The sequence below is a fragment of the Sinocyclocheilus rhinocerous genome, unplaced genomic scaffold, assembly GCF_001515625.1.
Source record: "Sinocyclocheilus rhinocerous isolate Xijiao unplaced genomic scaffold, SAMN03320098_v1.1 scaffold53, whole genome shotgun sequence".
Lineage (NCBI taxonomy): Eukaryota > Metazoa > Chordata > Actinopteri > Cypriniformes > Cyprinidae > Sinocyclocheilus > Sinocyclocheilus rhinocerous.
This window is the reverse complement of record NW_015645538.1, coordinates 3270134-3293076: the sequence shown is the minus strand read 5'-3', so window position 1 is coordinate 3293076 and position 22943 is coordinate 3270134. Positions and strand designations below refer to the sequence as shown.

General features: G+C 36.0%; 1 protein-coding gene across 1 annotated transcript; it reads right to left on the bottom strand.

The window, feature by feature from the left end:
• Positions 1–1052: 1052 nt before the first annotated feature.
• On the bottom strand, positions 1053–5473 carry LOC107706167 (cholecystokinin-like). Its single transcript, XM_016509753.1, has 3 exons — positions 5407–5473; positions 4371–4631; positions 1053–1501 (listed from the first exon to the last, which is right to left on the bottom strand). The coding sequence occupies exons 2-3, from the start codon at positions 4615–4617 to the stop codon at positions 1371–1373; spliced, it is 378 nt and encodes a 125-aa protein (XP_016365239.1). The 5' UTR covers positions 4618–4631; positions 5407–5473; the 3' UTR covers positions 1053–1370.
• Between the last annotated feature and the right edge of the window lie 17470 nt (positions 5474–22943).

The window sequence follows — 22943 nt, the reverse complement described above, 5'->3', positions numbered from 1 at the left end:
AGAGATGTTTTAGGGAAAAAATCCTCAATTATATCATGAAATGTCCATCAGAGAATGTTAATCTCTGGTCACAAATAAGTAGCCATGTTTTGGTTCGTCCGTTTGCTTCATCTAACCAGACACAAAGTAACACAAACAATTGCTCATCGTTTTAAATGAGGGCAATAAGTTTAAGCTAACACAGGTACCAAGAATCTAACCAATGTGCCCAATGAGAAAGTTTTACCTTAGTGTATCCAGTGTTCAATGTTCCTGCCCAGCAACAGTCCGGACTCCAATAAGTTTATTCCAGTTTGACTAAATAATGACAAGCTGAATCCAATCCACTGGTGGTCTAATGTGATGTAATACATCTTCGATGTTGGATTAGATCTATAATTGAGGGTTTGATGAGATTAACATTTGTTCTTATTTGCCAGTATTTGATTACAGCTCAGTAGCATTTCGCCTTTATTAAGGGTCAGTGGAGGAAAGGGGGGATGTTTTGAAAATGACAGTTCTTTCCAGCTCGTGGGCATCTAAATATTGCCTAATTATAGTAGACGGTGACGTGCATGTATGTGGCGGCTGACCAGTCTGAAGACATATGCCATATCCACTGCAGCTTGATGGTTGGCCTCTTAATATATAGAGTGGTCTATTGCATCTGTCTGTCTTCCAGTCTATTTCCGTCTCTGTGTGCCTGTCAAACGAAAATCTTTACCCTTGGACAGCGTATTAAACTCAGTAAATCCCTTGAGACTGCCTTGAAGTATAAGAAACCTACCCTCTCTTTTCTAACTCTTTCCACTTTTTTGTCTTTGTCTTAGTAGAGCATCGGAATAATTCAAATGGTCTTTTTTAACCAGAAATTTTTCCACTGCCTCTACTTAATGTTCCTTTAAAGCATTTCCTCCATTAATTCATTTACTCATTTATTGATTTTTCACTTTCTTTTCAAGCAAAGAGGCTTCCCGACAAAGCAGTTTGAGCCACAAAGTCTTGTTAAGCCATTTGTCAAGCACTTCTTGTGGTTGCGAGCTGTTTTGATGGACAAACTGCCGGAGTCTGTAGGATTTAAGGCCAAAGTTGAATGCTGACCTGATTTATTGAAAACTGTATTTTCATGAATCTGACAAGCACATCAGCTTAATGTTTCTCTTTATGCAAAATCCACTGCATATGTGACAAATAAAATAAAATAAAATGACAAGACTGAAAAACAACAACAATACTTTGAGACTTTTTTGTCTTTTTTTGCAAAATTAGGCATATGTGTATATTGCATTATACTGGTTTCTTAACAAATTTACATTAAAATAATAATAACAATAGTAGTAATAAATATACTCTTTATTTGTAGATGAGGAACCAGGTGATATATATGGATTTTATGATGAGTATTCATATTCCTCAGCACTCCGGCGGCCAAAATCCATCCAGCCCACGTAATCCCGATCTTTTATCCGGTGGTTAATGCTGTTTGCTCTGTTGTTCATGGAGGAGTTGCGACGAACAGAACCTAGGAGAGAAAGAAAGAAAGAAGTTAATGCAAAATCTCTTAACATCCTAAATGTATAACTAGTAGTGACTATAAGTAGAAAAAGTGGATTTCTATATATACACATCTCTGGATTTAGTTCCATTCTAAAACTTACAGTATAAATCTTCACTTTTAGACACAACTTTCTAACATCTCTTACATAAAACCTTGTTCTAAATGGCAAGATATCAATGAATCTGGCATTGTAGCAAGTTTTATGTCACCCATTAAAACATAAATCATACTTAATTGAGCGATTGATGATGTTAACGGCAAACATCAAAAAACAAGATGTCAGTGTGAACTCTTGCTTTTTATTAGATGTGTCAAAATGGCATTTAAACAGTCAGGATTCTCTTGACTTGCTGTTAATTGTTATAATTATTTTTAATAGACGTGATTGGAAAAAAATGATTGAGTTGAGTGGCATGCTACTGTGTGTGGCAATGTTTGGGCAACGTTTCAGCTACATACAGCATGTTAGGTGTTGTTCAATCTGTTGTCAAGGGTGTGATACTGTTTGCAACAGACTTTTAACACACTATACATACTATCATTTCTTTTAAATTTGTACAAGTTGTAGACTTGTTGTGGCATGCTGACATGTGTGAAGCTTGCACCTCCTACTCACAATTATTAAAAGAGAGAGAGAGAGAGAGAGAGAGCTGACCTTAGTGAGAAACTGAGTACGGTGAGAAACTAGGACTCTCATTAATGGGATCAGTTAGTTCCCACTACACACACACTGAATGTTTTCATCACATACACACACATTGGACATTCCATTGGCTTTTTTTAAATACTGGGCTAATGATATTATCTGCCCCCTAACCTAAATTTAACTATTGAAGAAAACTTTTCTGCATTTTTTGACATTATTTATCTGTTTATTAAATTATTTTCCTTTTGGAGACCATAAACACTCCCCATTTTATCCTTGTGGGCATATTTGATCACTATAATGTATGAAAAACCTGATCCACATACACAAACACACATGCTCCTTTTTTTACAAATAAGTAATCAAATGACTCACAATTATTAAAAGAGAGAGAGAGAGAGAGAGAGAGCTGACCTTAGTGAGAAACTGAGTACGGTGAGAAACTAGGACTCTCATTAATGGGATCAGTTAGTTCCCACTACACACACACTGAATGTTTTCATCACATACACACACATTGGACATTCCATTGGCTTTTTTTAAATACTGGGCTAATGATATTATCTGCCCCCTAACCTAAATTTAACTATTGAAGAAAACTTTTCTGCATTTTTTGACATTATTTATCTGTTTATTAAATTATTTTCCTTTTGGAGACCATAAACACTCCCCATTTTATCCTTGTGAGCATATTTGATCACTATAATGTATGAAAAACCTGATCCACATACACAAACACACATGCTCCTTTTTTTACAAATAAGTGTTTAATCAAATGTCATGTCACACTGAGCTTGCATGTTCAGAGGTGCAATTCCCTGTTCCTGCGATTAGGAATGATAATAGGAGACGCCCTAATGAGTGGTTATGCAATTTAATGGTGCACACCTGACCCAAAAATATCCACCCCTCGTACACCTCGGGCATAAACATGCTTCACTCGGCTGTGTTTGTGTTTGTCAGTGCCCAGCAACGCTAACCTGGAGCTACTGTATAGTGCATGACAAAGGTTTTCCTTTCATTATGCGGAAACCTGTAGTTTCATGTAATGATTTTACCTGCTTGTTTGTTATTTTACCTTCCTGTTGTTGTTCTCCTAAAAATGAACTTGCTCTAAATGTGTGTAGCACTTTATTATTATTATTATTATTGAGTATTTCTGTGTTTATGTGTAGCGAAGAATAAGCCAATTTGCATTTTATATTTTTTTTAGCACTTATCTGAAAAAATAAGATTTTTTTTAAAGGAAATGCTGAGCTCATGGCTAGTTTTCAAATGAAGGCAAAAGAAACGCTGCGTGGCATTAAAGTGCGCGAGACGTGAATTTATATTGTATTTATTTACAGAGGTATATTATGTCACACTTCACACTTGTGAGCTAGTAAGTTTCGTCTGTGTGTGAAGACAGTAGCGCAAATCCGTGAATGAATGTTCCGAAGTGAAAAACTTCAACGGAATAAAGTTGAATGGAATTGAATTGAATTAAAGTTGAATAAACTTCAACTTTACTGTTCAGTGCACTGATGTCAGACTCATTTTGGATAATAAAGTTTATTGTTAAATTGTTAAATACCCTGCCTCCATTACATATCTTTGTCATGTCATTATAAGTGTTTGCTCACCACATTTGAGTGATCATTGCAAAAAATGTGTTTATATATATATATTCTGTTTATGTATATACTGTATTCTATATATAGTACCAGTCAAATGTTTGGACACACGAATGGGAAAGTGTCCAAACTTTTGACTGGTATTGTACTATAATATACACAAAGAATATCGGCCGATATATCGATATCTTTTTTTAACTCCCTAATATCGGTATCAGTATCGGCCCCAAAAAACCCATATCGGTCGGGCTCTAGTTCATACACAAGGACATACACTGAGAAAAAATAAGCATGAAAGTCAAACAAGAAAGGGAGAGCAGAAGAGATGGAAACAAAGAGAAAGAGCAGATTTGTCTGCTTCTCCTTCCAGCTCTTCCTGTTGTCCATTTATGTATGTACTGCGTGCGGTATGAGTTAGTTTCACTGTTACTCATTCTGAGTTTCTGTCCTGGTTACTGTGCAGAAAACCAAGCATTTGCTGAAGCTAAATTTTTTTGGTTTCCAAGACAATTGAAAACCATTGTCATTCTTTCTGTCATTGTGGATCATTGTCGGTTGTTCAAGTGTCTCTCACCTTTTTTGGAGATGAGTTTGGCCAGCAGTTCGCTGAGGTTGGCACGGGTGTCTGGATCTGTGTCTGCTGGCTGCTGTTTGAGGGTGAGGCTGGTGGAGCGGACGACCCGGTGGTGCCCACTTAAACTGGCGTCCAGCTGCGAGGGGAAAGGGCTGTCATCAGTGTCAGGGGAAGAGGAGCGGGGCCGACCCAAACAGGAGGCAGAAAGCGCAGCCAGGATCACACACACGCACACCCCGCTGTTCATCCTGCAAATGTGAACTAGAGGAGGAGCAGAGAGAGGCAAGCATGTTAAAAGAAATCCTTTTTCTAAGACTTCCTAGTTTTTTGCTGCCATACACTTTTATGCATTTTCTTTTTAAATTGTATTGTAAATTGTATTATTATTAATATTAAATGTATTTGTGTATTTTTTTTACATGTTATTATTTTTATTATTACTAATATTAAATGTATGTGCATATTGTTTGTTTTTACTGCCATACAATTTAATGTTTTTTATTTTATTGTTTATTTTATTATTATTAATACTACGTTTATATATTTACTTGTATTGTTACTGATATACGGTTTAGTTTATTTAATTATTAACTTATATACTGTTTTTCATTATTAAAAAATTATTATTATTATTATTATTTTAATTCGGTTTTATTTACGCAAAATGTAAATGTAAGTAATTAAGTTAAAAAAACCTGATTTATCCTTTAAATTTAATCAATATCAATATTTTATCATCAGTAATCAATAAACAAATTTATTTGACTATAATAGAAAATAACAAGGAAAATACAGTTACTTGATGTAACAAATTAGCTATTTTTTCAGACTTTTTGTCAACTCGGTGTAAAGGATGAAAGACATTTTAAGTCTATATAGATAAAAAGTATTAAGTAAATCATTTTAGAAAGACAAGAAAGTTATCAAGCACTGTTTACAATTTTCTTCTTTTACTCTAATGTTTTGACTCTAAAGTTAAAGAATAGATTAGAATAGATTAGGATAGATGGATAGATGGATAGATAGGATCTCTTACCTTATTCTGTTTTGTGAGCTTGGAGGAGAATGAAAGTGGGTATTATCAGGAAGGAGGGAGAGAGGCACTTATATACCCAGCTGTGACGTGCACACACATGCATTCACTCACTCACACACTTACACAGACATGCACGCACATGGAAAGTGTTTAAGCATATACATATGTAGATCATGCTATTTTTGCATCTGCTTTTTCTTAGAATCACAGAATTGTTCTACAATTCATTCTTTTATATTTAAGTCATTAAATTGTTCTATTAAACCGTTTTAATTGTCATTCATTCTGAATTTGAAACTCAATTACACAGACAAAGCCAGCATAACAGGTTTAAAAATCTGCAACAACTGAGGGTCAAGAGTCAAGGGGAACAGTCTGGAAGCTAATTTAACTCATATCTGTGTGGAAAAACCAAACATGTCATTTGTATGCCATTTCCGCGTGTTAGATATGCTGGCCGTTTCAGCTCTTGCTGTGTAAGTGAATGGCCGTCATCATGGCACCAGCCTCACCTGTACTCTCTGTCCAGGTGTGGGCCAAAGTAGACACACAAGTGTCTGAATCTAATAACTATAGAAAATGTTGAGTCATTGATGAAAACAGCTGCAGCTATCTTTAAACAGACTTTATATAACTCTTTATGTAACTTACAGCTTTACGTATAGAACTTTATGGAAATGTTTCAGCACCAGTACTTTTACACTTAGTATGATGTAAACACCTGTCTCAAGGCCATTTTCTTTTTAGTTCAATGTATCTGTTTCCTTTTCCCCTTTCTTTGAAGTCATTCTTCTAAGACTTCTTTCTTTATCTTCTGCCGTCACACTGCTTTTATAAACCCTTGTACGCAGAACGGAGACTGTGGTGTTGGACAAAAAAATCAAACAGATTCATTTTGAGATAACCTGCATGATCAGTAACAATTGATCCCTGTCATTTGCATAGTAATGGGAAGACAGAGTTATCAGAGTTGATCTGTGGAGCTCTAACAGTGTTGTTCCATATGACTTTCTCTGAAGAATATCCAGGTTTCACTATAATTTATCAAGCTATTATGCTTCAAAATGAGAAAGCTAACACCATAAATGTATCATTTTATGGTGTTAGTTTTTTTTTGTTTTGTTGCAGTTTTGGACCTTGGACCTTGATGTGCTCATACAATTTCATTATAGAAAAGCGTGGCCAAAAAAACGTGAGAAAAAAAAAAAAGTGTGGTGCATCTCGTCTGCCATCCCTCTTATTCTTGGCTGTCTATCCCATCCTTTTTGTAGCTCTTCTCATATTTGACATCTTTTTTTTTAAAGCTTTTATGAGGTGACAATTTAAGTACTCATGGGGTACTTTGATTTGTTTTCACAGAAAACAGCTGTGAAGGACTACATCTCTGTCTGTCCATCTGTCTCTCAGTCTTTCTCCCTCTCTCCATTTCTCTCTCCCTCTCATGGTTATCGGGGTGTAACATTTGTGTGGTCGGTGTGGGAACACTTGCGTGGGAGGTGCTGTGAAGCATGAGAATTGATTGGCTGGCGTGTGGGAGGTGTTTGTGTGATTGGAGCCCGTCGTAGTGTGAAGGCAACCTGCACTTCAATTTGCTTGACTTCTTTACTCTAGGTGTGAAGGATGGTCACACATGAGATCCACTCGCAACCTGTGTTTGATGAGGAGATTTTTACAGCAAAGTTCATCAAGACATCAAGACTTTTAGTCAGCACTAGTTTGAGGCTCAAGAGTCAAGGCTAGTCAAGGCTCAAGAGGTTTTATTATCGATCAGAGGTGTGGCTAAAGTTTGAATCTGGCTTGCAACATTTTCCATTCACCTCTCTTTCTCTTTCATTTCCTGTTCTATTTTTATTCTTCTCAACAAAAATGGCAAAATGGCAAAAATTATTTAATGGACAGGCAATAAACATTTAGTAAAGCCAGAAATGATTACTCTTAATCACACATAATATGTTAGTATTTTAAAGTTGTTGTTAATAAGAAATGTTTCTTGAGCACCAAGCTTGTTGGCATATAAAAATGATTTCTGAAGGATCATGTGACACTGAAGACTGGCGGATAATTAGCTTAGCCAGCAAAGGAATAAATTAGATGTAAAAAATATATTAAAATAGAAAACAATTATTTTAAATTGTAATAAAATTTCACAATGCACACTGTTTTTACTGTATATTTGACCAAACCAAGACAAGACACTTATTTAAAAAAAAAAAAAAAACCTTAAGTTAAAGAACAGATAGATCAGAATGTCTTGCCAGAAAGTTTTGCCATGATCAGTCGTGTCAAACCAAGCGCTGTGCAAATCATTACTTCAGTCTCTCTCCAAACGGGCTCGTTTGCAACAATTACCGCAGTCCATGCAGAAATTCCGCCTGTCGCATGAATTGATCCTCATCGTATTTTATTCTGATCTGAGTCTGTCATGACAGGGTCAACTCTAAATCGAGGGCTAGGAGGTTAAACGGCAGATGTAATTGTGCTCACCTCACAGTCTTCTGGAAAGAAATGAAACCAGCACCATTACCAAAGATCATTCCAGAGTAATTGAGGATGACCTATGTAAATCAATGCTTCTTACAAGACGGCTAAACTTTCCACTGCACACATGAATGAGTAATAGATCAGAATGTCTTGCCAGAAAGTTTTGCCATGATCAGTCGTGTCAAACCAAGCGCTGTGCAAATCATTACTTCAGTCTCTCTCCAAACGGGCTCGTTTGCAACAATTACCGCAGTCCATGCAGAAATTCCGCCTGTCGCATGAATTGATCCTCATCGTATTTTATTCTGATCTGAGTCTGTCATGACAGGGTCAACTCTAAATCGAGGGCTAGGAGGTTAAACGGCAGATGTAATTGTGCTCACCTCACAGAAAAGACCAAGTAAAGTGTCCATGTTACTTACAGATGTTAGCTGTGAAGGGAGAGGACCAAGCAAAAAGTTGACAGACTTATGTCTTACGCAAGATCTTATGAAATCAAAGAGTTGTGTAGACATATATATTCTAGTGTATTCCTGAAAGTTAACAAAATTAAAATCTAGCAGATTTAACGTTTCCTTTCAGTGGAAATAGACCAAAAATATTGATGACTAGCACCAATTCATTCATTCAGAATTCATTCAGAATTGTCCAATCAAATACATAGAATGGGAAAGTCCCTCCCTCAATAACATCTACTTCTGACTGGTCTTTGAAAATGTACATTGCATTCGTTTCCATGATCTCTGGGAATTGAATCATTGATTTATGCTTTGCTAGTGTCACATTTAACCATTTCATCTACAGCTGAAGGATCAAGGCAGAGCACGACAGTTCAGTGTGACAATAAAACACACACTGCCTGATGTCACAGTGATAAACCATATACAGCGTCCTTTGGTAAACACACTAAATAATTCACAACTAAAGAAATTTATGTTTTTATGTGCAACTCTTTGTCACCTTTACAATCCCATTGAGATTTAAATGAGAAAAAATATATCACCTTTCTGTTTACGGACCCTACGGATTCCTTGATTGTAATGATACACCATGGCGGCTGTGTTTCATTTATCTTTAACTTTTAAATGGTCAAAGCACATGCTTGTGATAACAAAATCTGCATTGATAAGGGGAACAAACTAATTTAGTTCACTTTTGTCTGCAATCACCAATTTGGTCCAATGGGAAACGCCCCAGCATTACTATGACGCCACTGTAATTATCTGTGTGTAGGGTGCTGTATAAGAAACGGCATCATATTTTGCAGTGTTTTATTGTGTGATTTACCTCTAGCTTGGCCAATAACACTTGAAGCAGGATGAATTAGGACTGAAGAGCCAGCTGGGTTGTGCTGAAAGAGGCACCTGTCCTCCTCCTCATCGGCATTGCAAAAAGCATGTTAACGAGAGGATAGATAGACAATTATCAAATCGTGGCCCCTGCGAGGCTGCTTGCGTAAATCTGCTGTATTTTTGGTAGGCAGAGTATTGATTCTGTGGCGTGGGGATGAGGATTTCGTTTTACATATTTACTAATTAAAGTTAATATTAATAGACACATTAATAGACTGGCCATTTTGAACCATCTAAAAAAAAAAACATTTAAACATCAAAAACTGCACTGATACCTTTGATCTCAAAGCTTGTAAAGGCCGTTTAAACTTCACTGGCCTTTTACAGACTTTTTTTTTTTTTTATGAACTCCCCATGGTTAAATTCATAATTTGTGCTAGTTTCTTTGAGTTTAGTACAATGACAAAATCTCTGCAATGAAAATTACTCTTTGTTTTCCTAGCCAGCTGAGAGGTTGCATGAGTTTGCCGTTGGGGATTCATAAAGTATCCCTATCTATCAATCTATGAATATTTAATAATGCTGAGCTCCACCACCCAAACAAAATGCATTACAGGTTTTCCCTTCTCTGCAATGTCTGAATATTTATTTAAAGATTTTTCTCTTTATCCCTCAGCCTGTATATGTTTTATATTGTTAGGATGTTGGCTGAATCTAATTAAAACCATTAGGTGTTAAGATGTGTTAAGTCGTCTTTAAAAGGTGCAGGAAGTCAATGATATTGATTGAAGCCTCTGGCTAATGAAAGGGACTATGCTACTTACTATAAGCATAACATATTTCATAAGTCACACAGTGTTGTAGCAAATCGTATCCTGCATATGCGCAAGCAAACAGTCTTGCACATTCTCAAGATTCTGGCAAAGCCTTGGCAATCTTAGTATTACCACACAAACATAAAACAAAGCAAAATACCTTACCTTACCTTACCTTACCATACAGTAAAGTTTTTACCTGTCTTTGCAGTTTTCACGTTATCTTTCATATATACAGTATATTTGGCTTAAACGTAATGGCATAGAATAGTCTATATTAAAAATTATTTTTAAAAAATCTGGTGATCCAAGAAATAGCTTTGAATTTGGGGAATGAATGCACACAAAAACAACAATTTAATAAAAAATTTATAAATAAATAAAAATGCTTCTGGCTCTTGAGTCAATCAATCATGTGTTTAAACCTGCCAACCACCAGCATTAAATGTCTATACAAGTTCCTGACAGGAGATCCATGTAATAGTATGAGCAATTTCCAGATACTACATCGACTTTAATGCCTCAGCTGTACTTTTCCCATTACCATCAGTGAATAGGGTTGAATCCTAAATCACAATTGCGGTGTCATTATGATGAATTACCCCCCAGCTTGAATAAGTTTGACCTGACAGGCAGCTAAAGGGCTTGCGTAGGATTTGGGCAACAATCAGTGGCTGATGCTTGTTTTTAATAAAATAAATGACAGTCAATTGTGTTAGAGTTTCCAAGGGGCTTTCAATTAATCAGGCTTTTGATATATAATAATGAAGGGATGCGCCTGTATACACAAAGGGAACGCTTGAGTGAAAACTCCAGAGGAGGATGTGAAGTGGATCAAATCATGACTCATTCTCATGCCAATATCTGTCCACAAGCAGCTAACAGAGATCTCAAGAGTGAAACACAAGGTTAATAAACTCATTTACCTCAGCTGTCTAAACAATACAGGTATACAAGGCTTTTACCAGCTCTGTATTCTGCTTCAATCTGCTCTTAGATTTGCACTTTTTATCTGCACTGTCTGAAAGCTTTGTTTTCCTCTTGTTAATTATCAGCCATATTTTTTAAAATCTGAATTTCCTGAGCTACAGTAGCTTTGTATTTGTGATTCAGGGCAGGAAATCCCCTGTAGAGTCAGGCCATGTGAGGAAGTTCAGCCTGTACTTTAAGCGCACTGGATTCAGTCTTAGTGCAGTTTGACCCCCTCTGAGACTGAGTGCTTTGATTGCCACATAAATGAATCTAAATTCTAATGATAAATTCTGAGACTCTTAGTAAGAGTAGTTCATAAACTTTTCAATACACGTTAAATAATGCATAAAAGGCATAGTATAGCTGAAAGATTTCACAAATTGAATTATTTCTACAATTTCTGTGGTGATCAATTGATCACTGTCTGCCAGCTTCATTAAAAATATATATTTAGCTTTAAAAATACCCTGAAAGACATACATTCTCTATAACGTATTGATCTGATTGAAGGAAACCCCCATCCCTGGTGTGAATGTCATCCCAGTAATGGCTTCATTCCAGGGGCTCTCTTAGGGGAGAGCGAGTCAGATACGCAAGGAAGATACAACGGGCATATGCTGAATTATGAATGAATCTGGGCTCCACGAGAGATCTGATATTCCTTTAAAATAGGGGGGTTGGTAGGAAACACAATGGTAATTACATGGTAATTTTAAGCCAAAATGATTTTGAATTCAACTTCCAAAAAAAAAGAAATGATTGCAGAATAAAATGTTGCACGATTGTTATGGGTAAAAAAAAAAGTGTTTTTCTAAAACCTTGTGGCAGAGAATGATGGTGCTCCTGGTGGGAAATGGAAAGAGAGAGCAAGACAGGTGAAATGAGGATGTTTTCTGAAGGAATGGGCAGATGGTTCATGGAGGGCGCCCCTTCAGCTGGTGGCGCCCTAGGCGACCGCCTAGCTCGCCTATGCCTAGAAACGGCCCTGATGGAGTGAATAACTGAAGTTGACATCAGAACAATATGCATGTATGACACGCCTCAGTCAGTTAATATCTAAAAACATTTCAAGAGTTTGTGGGAAACTGTCTACAATTTCCATGCCAACCGGAGCATTTTAATATACATTATTCTCAAGGAATGTAGAAATGTACAAACATAAAATATTTTGCACTTCAGTGCTCTGAAACAATTCTCCAAAAAATATTTATTAAATGACGTCATTCCCTAATCAGTTTGTGTCTGATTTTCCATTTGTCCAAGGGACCTTTTTTTTTTAGACTTATAGGGAATTGCATAGACTAGACCTCATAAAATAAAACCTCCTGCTTTCCTACATACAGTATTGTCTCTCTCATTCCATAGTTCATAATCTTCTAGGCTTCAATTTTTAATGGCAACCTAGCAAAACAAATGTCAATGTCAAAACCGATTGTACATTGTTGACACAAGTGATAGGCCCTTATTCAGGATAATTGGCCCCTTGGTGTTTGAATAGTGTGCTTTATCAAGGGCAGTGCTTAGTAGATTATGAATGACTGCCATTATCACACACAGCTTTCCTGTGTATAGGGAAGTGTGTTAATTGATTGTTTGAGATGATTGAAAACATTGCTCTCCTGTTACTAATGTATGACATTGATAAATATCATACAATTATATATCATCAACATCATACATAATTGTCTTTATTTCATGAGTTCACATGTATCTTTTCCTAGAAAGAGCTGATTGGTAGGGTAAACAGAACACAAGTAATGCATCTCAAAGCAGCTTTTTTTCTTACATTTCTCTCAGATGTTTGACGTCGAACCAACAAGCACAGCAGGTGAGTTGGTTTAATGCATTTTTTGAGTTCAAATAGACCTACACTGAAAAAAAAATTATTATGCTGTAGCCATTTCCCAGCATGCACTGAAGCATGAATAATTAATATGGTAGAGTTGTTGGGCTATTTTCATTTATACTGTTGTTTCTGATTCTGTCATGTTTAGTAACAGGACACTTCTTGTCTTGTGACGTCATGATGTAGCCCTATTTGTTTCTAAATTAAAAAGGATCATATGTAAAAACTAGTGCTGTCAAACGATTAATCGCGATTAATCGCATTCAAAATAAACGTTTTTGTTTACATAATATACGTAATTATGTAAATGATCACATTAATGTATAGATAATTAGGCAGTAATAATACTGACGTCACAGAAAATACAGATAACTTGCAGTTCATTAAATAAATCAGATTTTGATTCAGTTCAGTGAAGGATTCATCAGAGTGATTCAAACTGGTAATAAATTAAAAGAACAGGCTTGTTCGTTTGGGAATCAGACTGTTTTTGATTCACTAAAAAGAACCAGTTCATGAGAGTCATTTGTTCATAAATTAGATTACACAAGTCATGCTGAATGTTTATGATTCACTGAAAAGAATTGCTGTTAAGCATCCTGTTTTCATGATTTGCACTCCACTGGTAGCGTTGTATTTCTATTTACTTTCTATTTACCTTGCGGACAACTCAATAGATGTTTCTTGCCATTATTTCACGAAACAGTCTTTTTATTTTATGACAAGCAAGAAAGAGAATGTGAATTCACAACTTTTGCATAATTTGTTTCTTTTCTTTTGCCGTGAAGCTGAAGATTCAGTAGTGGGGTAAAGAAGTTAGTGATGACGATCACTGTTGAATAAACTAAAACTGACAATGCAAATGAATCCTATGATATTCATATCTAAATGAGTATGAGTTTGTTGCGAGAACTTACAGACAGTATGCCATTCCAAATGTTTCACATATTTTACAGAGACTGTTTGTAAGTTTTATTAGTCAGACTTTGAGAATCTGCCAGGTGCTGTCACACCAAAGCATAAATCTCTCAGCAGCAAACTTATAATTATAAACAGAGTGTAAAGAGCCCTACACCCATGCAGCATCTTCAAAGTAACCATATGTGTGCATGCGCACCTTAACCAAAAAAAAGGGAATGCGTATTCAACAAGGATGACTTTGAAGACAATTTTGAGTGTTTCAGACGTCCTTACTGAAATCAATATCATACATGCTGTCTGATATGGAAACTCCAAGCCTGCTCTGGAATGATGGAATCATGTCACATTTTGTTCTGCTGGGAACAAGTTAATACAAATACAATCTCTTCCTGCTGTTGGAATGAGTCACATTCAAAATCTAATTTTCAAATCCCCCCAGACACGTCTTTTCGTTATAACCTCCTGTGATACTTCTGAATAAATAAGGTGTTGAGCCTTTCTTAGATCAAGCACAAAAGCACAAAAAGACAGAGAAACTTTTGTAGATCATTTTGACAGTTCAGGTAAATACTGCACCGCATAAAGTGCATCAAGATACTGTAACAAATATCAAATCAGCTCAAAGATGGAACGAATGCTATGGACACTTGCTCTGGTAAATGCAAATAACATGGCAAAAAACCCTTAATAGTATTGAATTTGTATTCAAAGTAAAATATATACTTTTAAATCCACTGAAAAACAAATAATGTAAAAACTAATTTCACTCAGAAATTGCTAGTGTATTTCACAAATAATTGCAATTGAATCGAAACAAAAGAATCATCCGGTAACAGAATTAAACATGGAATTTTGAATGACTGAAATTTTCTTGTAAAACACACTCCAATAATCTTTATCTAAAATAATCTATTACAGTGTTTAATGTAGTTGAATGCCTCTTACAGCTGGTTTTCAGATTGCTCTGTCTCTAATTACACAAGGTACTTTCCTCAAGCAGCATACTGACTAAGATCTGCTTGTTTGGATCCTCTAATGGTGCTCTCATCAGGGTGGAAGTTTGTGGTTGGGACAAAAGTCAATTGGAAAGTGTGTTATCCCTTGGGGAATTGTGTTTATTTAGTGGATGACTGTGTAATCAGATGGACAGAAGGCACATTACAAGTCATGATGTCTTCCAGACGTTTCTGTATTTCTTTTATTGGGGGCAACAATAAAAAAAAAATGTACTGTGATTAGGATTCCTAATGGGATTTTTATCAAACTGTCTTCTAAAAGTTTTTTTTTTTTTTGTATTGTGTTATGTTGACATATCATGAGAAGAATCCCATTAGGATCCTTCAGGATTCTAAATTATTATATCTTTTTTTTTTTTCATTTCTGGATGGGATGCATATGTAGTGCCATTTGATTTGTCATTAGACAAATCTATAGCTCTGTCAGTCAAAAATGTAACCGATATTCAGGTATAGGACACAGCGAATAAGGTTATTATTGTTTTCCGGGCTTATACGAGTTCAGGTTTTATCAACGTTTTCAGTCTGAATTCCTTTGAGGAGTAGATTCAGGTTCAGTCACTTGTGAATGAGGGGTTCAGCTTATTGAAGTCACAACTGGAGTGTAATTGAAAGAGGCTAAAATGAGGCACATATTCTTGGCTGTTGACTAAAATGTAAATGAGATAAAGCTCTGGCCACAGCGGGGACTTATGCTGAAGTGCATATAAACAAGTCAAACACACTTTGCCCAGGGCACCAATTGGTTTGAGGCTTTGTAAAATGTGAGTGTGTGCGAGTGACTTACACATGCATATGTATACACTCTGCTGTGCTTATACAAGTGTGTAAGTGCATGTGAGGCTGCCAGTGTCTGCCCATCTTAAAGTGCACGAGTGTTTGTATGTGTGTGTCTGTGGGCTTATGAATATTTCATCCCTGGCATGTCTTGCAGTAGCAGCAGATGGCTTGTCTCTTGCCTTCTTAATGTGCACCTGTACCCTCACCACACGTATTTAATTAAGCCATGCCTGGAGTATCTGAAATTCCCTTAATATTTCCATCTCTCAGCGTTTTCAGTGGAATGTCCTCTTTTCCATCACCACCACCATCTCATCCACCCTTTCTTTATCAACAAATTAGATTAATGATCAGAAAAGCAAATGTAGAAATGGACTAATCAATAAGCAGTGCCGGATTGACTCATATTAAGTTATCAGACTTGGAGTGCATGAGTCTGATTGGCTCGGTGGATGAACTGCCGGAGCTTTTGTCAAAGAACAGTATCGATTGGGGGTTCAACATGTTGTTGTTATGCTGGCATAAAGACTCAGACCTATCAGGTAAAGTCAACATGTGACATATTTGTTAAGTCATTAATCACCAGTAATACACAGAGGGTGGATTAACTGAATAATCATTAAGCACACAGGACACAGGAAGAAATGCATAAACACATCATGCATGAGTACATGGTGACATTTCATTAGTAACAGATGTAAGAGCACCCTGTTGCTCTCTTTGTAAGATTAAAGTGACTTGGAAAAATAAAAAACAAATACTTCATTATACAGCAGTGAGCAGCTGTTTGTGATCATCAATGTAACATATATGACCGGGGCTAGTTGTCACAATTATTTCTCAGTTTATATTTCCAGGGTTTTTTCCCCCCTTGGCTACAAAGGTTGTTCATGTGTTTCATAGTGATGTCAATAAAGCCTATTAATTGCTGATTTTTGATTAGCAAACGTGTTGGCATTTTGCAGCAACTTGTAGTTAAGATGTTAGTTAAGCTGTAGTTAAGTTAAACTGCTTATTTTAAACTTTTTAGAAAAAAATATAATGAAGCAGCACAATGCCGCTGATGTATCGGTTTCATTTGTTTTCTTTTAATTCAAAATGTAAAAAAAAATTGGTTCATGGTTTGTGAAATCAGATTTTGGGATTGTAATGTATTTTGTCTTTTAAATAGCTGTGTATTGATCACATTAGTTGATTGTTAAGTCCGAATGAGCCATGGATCATGTTTGCTTATGCATCAACACAGTCAGGGAGTCTGTCAGATTTACATAAAAATGTATCTACTTCTCCCGTAAAACAGGAAAAAATTAATGACTGGTGACTTGCGAGAATAACCGAGTAACTATAGTAAAATGTATAGTTTACACAAAATATATTTGACATGAATAAAACACATTGTCAAATTATGTATGAAAGATTATGTTTTCTTTTCAGTGTTTATTTTAACACTGTTTTTTTCACTATTCTCTATTTTTTTTAGTTTCACTAGCACTTATGTGTAAATGACTGTAACAAAATAAAGCTTACGGTTGAAATACCTTTAAAAGTATGATATATGCCTACAACAAGTGCTGAGCGAGTTTGTCTCTGGCCAATTTGAATTTAGCAGTATGATTACACCATGTTATGTATTCATTCTCTAGGCATAGATAAATGATGGAAAGAAAAGAAGAAATGATGGCTAGATGGATAGATGGATGTCTGAAATATTGAGTGTTTCTCTGTAGTACTTACTATAGTTTGGTCCAAAATTTCGAAAGGCAGTATCGCCCACATTCTGTCTTTCAACTTTGCTCAAAGATTTGACTTTGTACCCTAAACAAAGACATCTAAGATACCGCTGCTACACAAAGAGGAGAGAATGATAGAAAGAGAAAGAAAGAGACAGCGATAGATAAAAGTTTGCTATTTGCACTTTAACGTGCATCAACTTGATATGTTTAGACCCTTCTTTTACAGTTCCACTAGTGAAACTTCATCTCAGGGCAGCTATAGAAATGAGCCCACAAGAGCAAAGACTTCACAGGGTGATGCTTTGAGAAGTTGAAGAGTGAACTTTGAAACATTAATAATGGTTATTTCTGTGGTGAATATTGGAATATTGGTGCGTAGGAGGCTGGCTGACAGTCTTCTCAGTGGATTCTTGATGTCAGTGTAGAAAAAGGCTAATTACTACGGGCTTTTGAGACATCAGCTCTCACATTCATGCTGTGGACCTCTCAGCCCTCTTTCTTACCATTTAAACATCACTTAACAAGAGCGGACAAGAGGAAATGGAAGAGATCTTGGTTAGAGCAGTGAACATATGATCTATATGAGGGTGTGGCTCTGCGTATGGTCCATTAACATGTCTATTAACACTCGCTCACCATTAATATTGTATTCCAGAGTGGGAAAACCTGTCATTAAGTCATCGCAAACTGCCTAAAATTCCAAATTAGAATGGTAATCAAACCCATTGCTACAGTGTATCCAATTCTCAAAAAAGTGTTCTCGTACATCAAAAGACTATAGTCTTTTTGTTATCTGGCCCCAAACAAGTGCAGATTTTTCAACTTTTGAGAAATGAACCCTTTTTTTATCTTCTCATGGTAATTTATTCATCATTCTCGTGTCTGACGTGTCACAGGGAGAGAGTTGGTTTTGCCATGTGTCCCTCAGGCTTTAATTAGGGTCTTCATTCAGAACTTCTGGAGAAGCCTGAGAGAGGCCAGTATTTGCATTTCAAATGTTACAAACATCACCCCTTCACATACGGCTCCATTGTTGGCTAATTTACACAGTGGAGCGATTATAGGAAATGTGGATGCTGCACCTGTAAGGAATTATGTTTATGATTCGATATACTGGTGATTGCTATTATATTCAGTGAATATTCATTTTGCATTAGAAGCCAAAAACATTCCTCCCTTTGCTGCAAACTGTTGATTATATCTGTCATTTTTGAAGTCGTAGCATATTGCTGAAGTATTTCAAAGGATTCTGAATGAGTTTGATATAAATCAGAGCTGATTTCTGTGAAGGCACTGGGGATGGGACAGGAGAGAAAACAGCAAATACTGTCCACATCATAAATCTGAGAAAATATTCTTGTGAGGATTTCACGCTGAGGAGTACGAGAGAGACATACTGTATGGTTGTTTAAGCTTATACAATTTTAATGTCGCTCTTCGTAAATATTTGATGTCTTTGTCCCTGCGTTTATCCAACACATTCTTTCACAGACACTAAGGAGTAAAACTGATGGACGACAGATGTGATTCATAGTAGAAGTGTTTTTTTTAAGCAGACTGTGCTTATCTGTACATTGTGGCCCCGTGTTTGTATGACGTTGTCAAGGTGGTTGTTGGGGAGAAACTGAAGCCTTATTAGTGAAACTGCACCATCACTCCAGCACTTATTGAACAATCTGAAAGAGAAAGTATAGAAATGTATTTATTTATGTTTGAATATGTCATCTGCAGGTCTGAGAATCTGAAAATCTGACGTACAGCAAAGGCCTAATCAATATTCTTTGGAATATTTGGTTGAAATGGGAGAAAGGTGTTAGTTTTTACTCTGGTCACTAGTGCTTAGGGTAAATTATATTTTGCAAGTCTGTTTTTGCTACAAAACACACACACACACACACACACACACTCATGTTGGGTTTCCATGTTTTATGGGGACATTCTATAGGTGTAATGATTTTTATACTGTACAAACCGTATATTCTATCGCCCTACACCAACCCTAAATCTACCCCATACAGAAAACTTTGCACATTTTAGATTTTCCAAAAAAATTCATTTTCGGATTTAGGATATTGCCATCATTGTGGGGACATTTTGTCTAATGTAGGGTTTACCGGAACCCTACAAGAGAAAAAAGTTATTACACAGAAAAAAAAGACTTATTCAATAAACACGTTGACATTTTGCAACAACATGCCCCAATAACAGAGCATGTTGGATAAGTGGCCACAGTGGGAACTTTCCATTAAATAGTTTAATAAAGAAATTAAAGGGAAAAAAAGTATTATTATTATTATTATCATTAAGTTTTTCAGAAAAAAAGCAACTGGAAAATAATTATGAAACATAAAGGTGCAAGGTACACAAAAAGATAAAAATGTTGCTACTAATCAATTACCAATGCTGTAATTGATAAATTGTATAGAATTGCACAGAGTATATAAAACAAAAGTGATACTGGAATTTTAGTTTAAAGGATAAAATTCACTAAAATTATTTTTAATTAAAGGTGTCTTTTTCCACGCTTTTCACAATGCCACTGTTTTACATTTTTCCCTTAAACACTATATGAAATACAGTGTGTGAAAGTTTCAGAGAAGCAAGCGCTGTTGAGTTTATGATAGATTTTTGCTGCTAAATAGCTGGCTGTTACATAGTAAATACTTCTGGTTACACAATGCTTGGTTTAGATTTATATCCCTGTGTTAGAAGTTGAGTTTTACTTAGGGTTTAAAAGACAACATCCCAGGTTGAAGAGCTCTGCGAAACACAAAGTTACCGGGCTGTATTGGTAACAATCTCCCTTCTGATAACCAGTTTCATTTTTTGACTACAGTATATATAGTATCAAGAACTGCTTACCTCAGTGCCTGCGACAATTCTTACGACATTCCTCTGCCAGCAGTTAAATTTGAAGCTCCCTACAGGAGCATTTGAAGGACTTCATATACTCATAGATTCACACACATTACTGAAGTGACACCAAGAGTTACAGCTGTGGAGAAGTGTGTCACAAAAGTTAAACAAGCGAAAAGAGCCATAGCGCCTGTGCACCTGCTTCTGTGACTGCATGGTGGGGCAGAGAGTTGGGAACTCACTGATCTCTACAGGAATTATTTTCAACCCTGAGGCTGTTTTCCTCAGTTTGTGTTACTGCCGTGGGGTTCAACACCACAGTAAACACCTGCTGGGGGACACATTTGCAAAGCAGATTCCTCCATATCGACCTTGTCGTCGAATTGAAGTGGAGCTTTTTCGAGGAACTGAGGTTTATTCCCTGTTCTCTCATTCTCTCCTTAAATGCTCTTCCAGACTTTTCCTCTCACTAAATCACGTCTCTCTCTGCTCAACAACTTGTTGGACAAGTCCATGTGAACATGGGCAGATCCATTTTGTTAGATTCATGCTATAGCAGGGATTAACAGGAATTTTTTCTAGTTGCTAAACTCACTGGCCATAAATTAAAACCATTTTTTTTGTCAACATTTTTACACATAGTAACATATTTGTAAAATATATTACAAAATAATTGAAAAAACACATTTGTTAATAAATTCATTTATAAATCTAGAATATATTAAATACAAAAACAGCAATTAATGCCAAATAATTTGTAATTTTGTATGTTTGGAAGTTTATAATGTAATTCCTGGACAAAAATAAATTAAATGCTTTTTTGTTTTTGTTTTTTTATCCGTAACTTTCTGCTTCCAAGATTATCAAGTGATTCTCACATTAACAAAACCTCTTGTCTGTGTCAGCCAGCTAGATAACCTTGGTGACATTTCAATCAGTAATCACAAAATTATTCAATGCAGCACAAAACAAATGTTTGCCAGGCACAAAACACATGTACATGATCAACAAAACATTGGAGCTTAAGAATGTAAGCGCTGGCCCAATTGACGAGTAACAGCTCCATCAACTGGCCTGAAACTCACTCATACTGTTGATATGAAGAATTCTTATCTGAATAAACTTCTAAATCTAAACATTTAATAATAATAAAAAAAAACATGTTTAAAATCCACATTTATGAACAGTTATGGCAAATATATGCTTGGTTCATTGCCTTCTGTGTATTCTTCATATGCTGGACCCTTATTTCCTCCTCTAAAAACAGCTGTTACATTTAAACTTTTTTTTGTAAATTTGTGACAAAATCAAATGAGAAAACAGCACAAAACACATAACCTTTGAACTTTTCTTAACTTGCTCAAAAAAATAATTTTTTTAAAATTCATTTATTCAATTATTTAAATATCCATGTTAAATATCCATGCCTTCAATGAAATGGCACTGTGAGTGCATTGTGCATTAAATTATTACTATTCTTACATTTATAAAGCAATCACACATATAGTGTCAGTTTTTGTTGGTCACGGTAATCAAGCTCACATCAGCTGACATTATCATCAAAAACATAATGTATTACAGATATCATTAATGTTGCTTCAGCGCTGCATGGATGGACGAGGAGTTCTTGCCCAGAATTAAACCATACCATCCATCCAAACTGTATGCAAATGGTTAATTATGTTAGATGGAAGTTATGCGCCCTTACACCTTTTTTAAACTTTAGCAACAAGGGTGGTGAAGCTAGACGTTACTAAACACTAAACACACTTCCCTTGCAGGAAGTTACTTCAGGCTAGTGAAAATGTCAGAGATACGTTGAGTAAAAAAAAAGAAAAGAAACTGAGGAAATAAGTGAAGCTAGGCATGAAGCAAACCTATCCAGCCTGAGGCACTGGAACTTAAAGAGAGGGCACAGACAAATAATGGGGCAACCTGTCCTTAAGGAGAAAAAAATGACAGGTGTATCTTCCAAGAAACAGACGATAAGTTGTCTTTTCTTTCGTTAGTTCTAAGATCAAGTGGTATTAACCAAGCCATTTTTAGATAAGGGCAAGCTGTAACTTAAGTCATTGGTTCATTTATAATTAAGTTAAGTAATAATATTGAAGACTTCTATTTGAATCCCCATCAGAACCCTGTTCAGAAAAGAAGTGTTAGGAGCCAAAATTACACTTTTCTAGCTGCTAAACGACTGCAATTTTGCTGTTACTCTGTGAGGTTTATGCAGGCAGCTCTCCTACCAACTTGTTAAGTCGGATGTAATTTATAGACCGTGGTTCTCTATGCATTATGCACACTTGAGCTGGTCTCAGTGGCAGTCTCATCCGCCCTGAGCGCTGAGTGACCTGATCAAGCAGAGTGCAAATTGACCCAGTCAGATAATGCCATGAAGAACAGAGACTCAATTACTCTTTCAGTATTTTGCTTCCAAATCAATATGCTTCCTGTCTTTGCTACTTGAATGATTTATTTTCTTACACAGAGGGTCAGAAAGCCCTGCTAGTTTGTTTGATTGCCTTTGTGTGTCATTTCATTTATCCAAAGTAAAGGGTTGACTGGTTAGTTTATGGTGCTGTTCACCTCTGATGGTAGAAACTCATCAGAATGAGATTTTTGTGCATTTTAGTCTGTCTTTCAGGTTTGACAGCATATGCTAATGTACTTGTGAACAGTGGCAAAATAACTTTTAGCAGATTTAAAAGTTTCTCTTCTGGGAAAACAGCAAAAACCTGCACTGCATAGATTTTTTCCACTCAGATTCTGCATTTAACAATTGTGATTGGATATTTTGTCTTGTAAAACATACTTCAATAATCTTTTTT

Bases quoted from the DNA above. Each gene is read 5' to 3' on its own strand.
- LOC107706167 (XM_016509753.1), bottom strand. From the start codon at position 4,617: ATGAACAGCGGGGTGTGCGTGTGTGTGATCCTGGCTGCGCTTTCTGCC. The intron at 1,502-4,370 runs GTGAGAGACACT...TTTCTCTCCTAG, and splicing joins CAAACTCATCTCCAAAAAAG to GTTCTGTTCGTCGCAACTCC.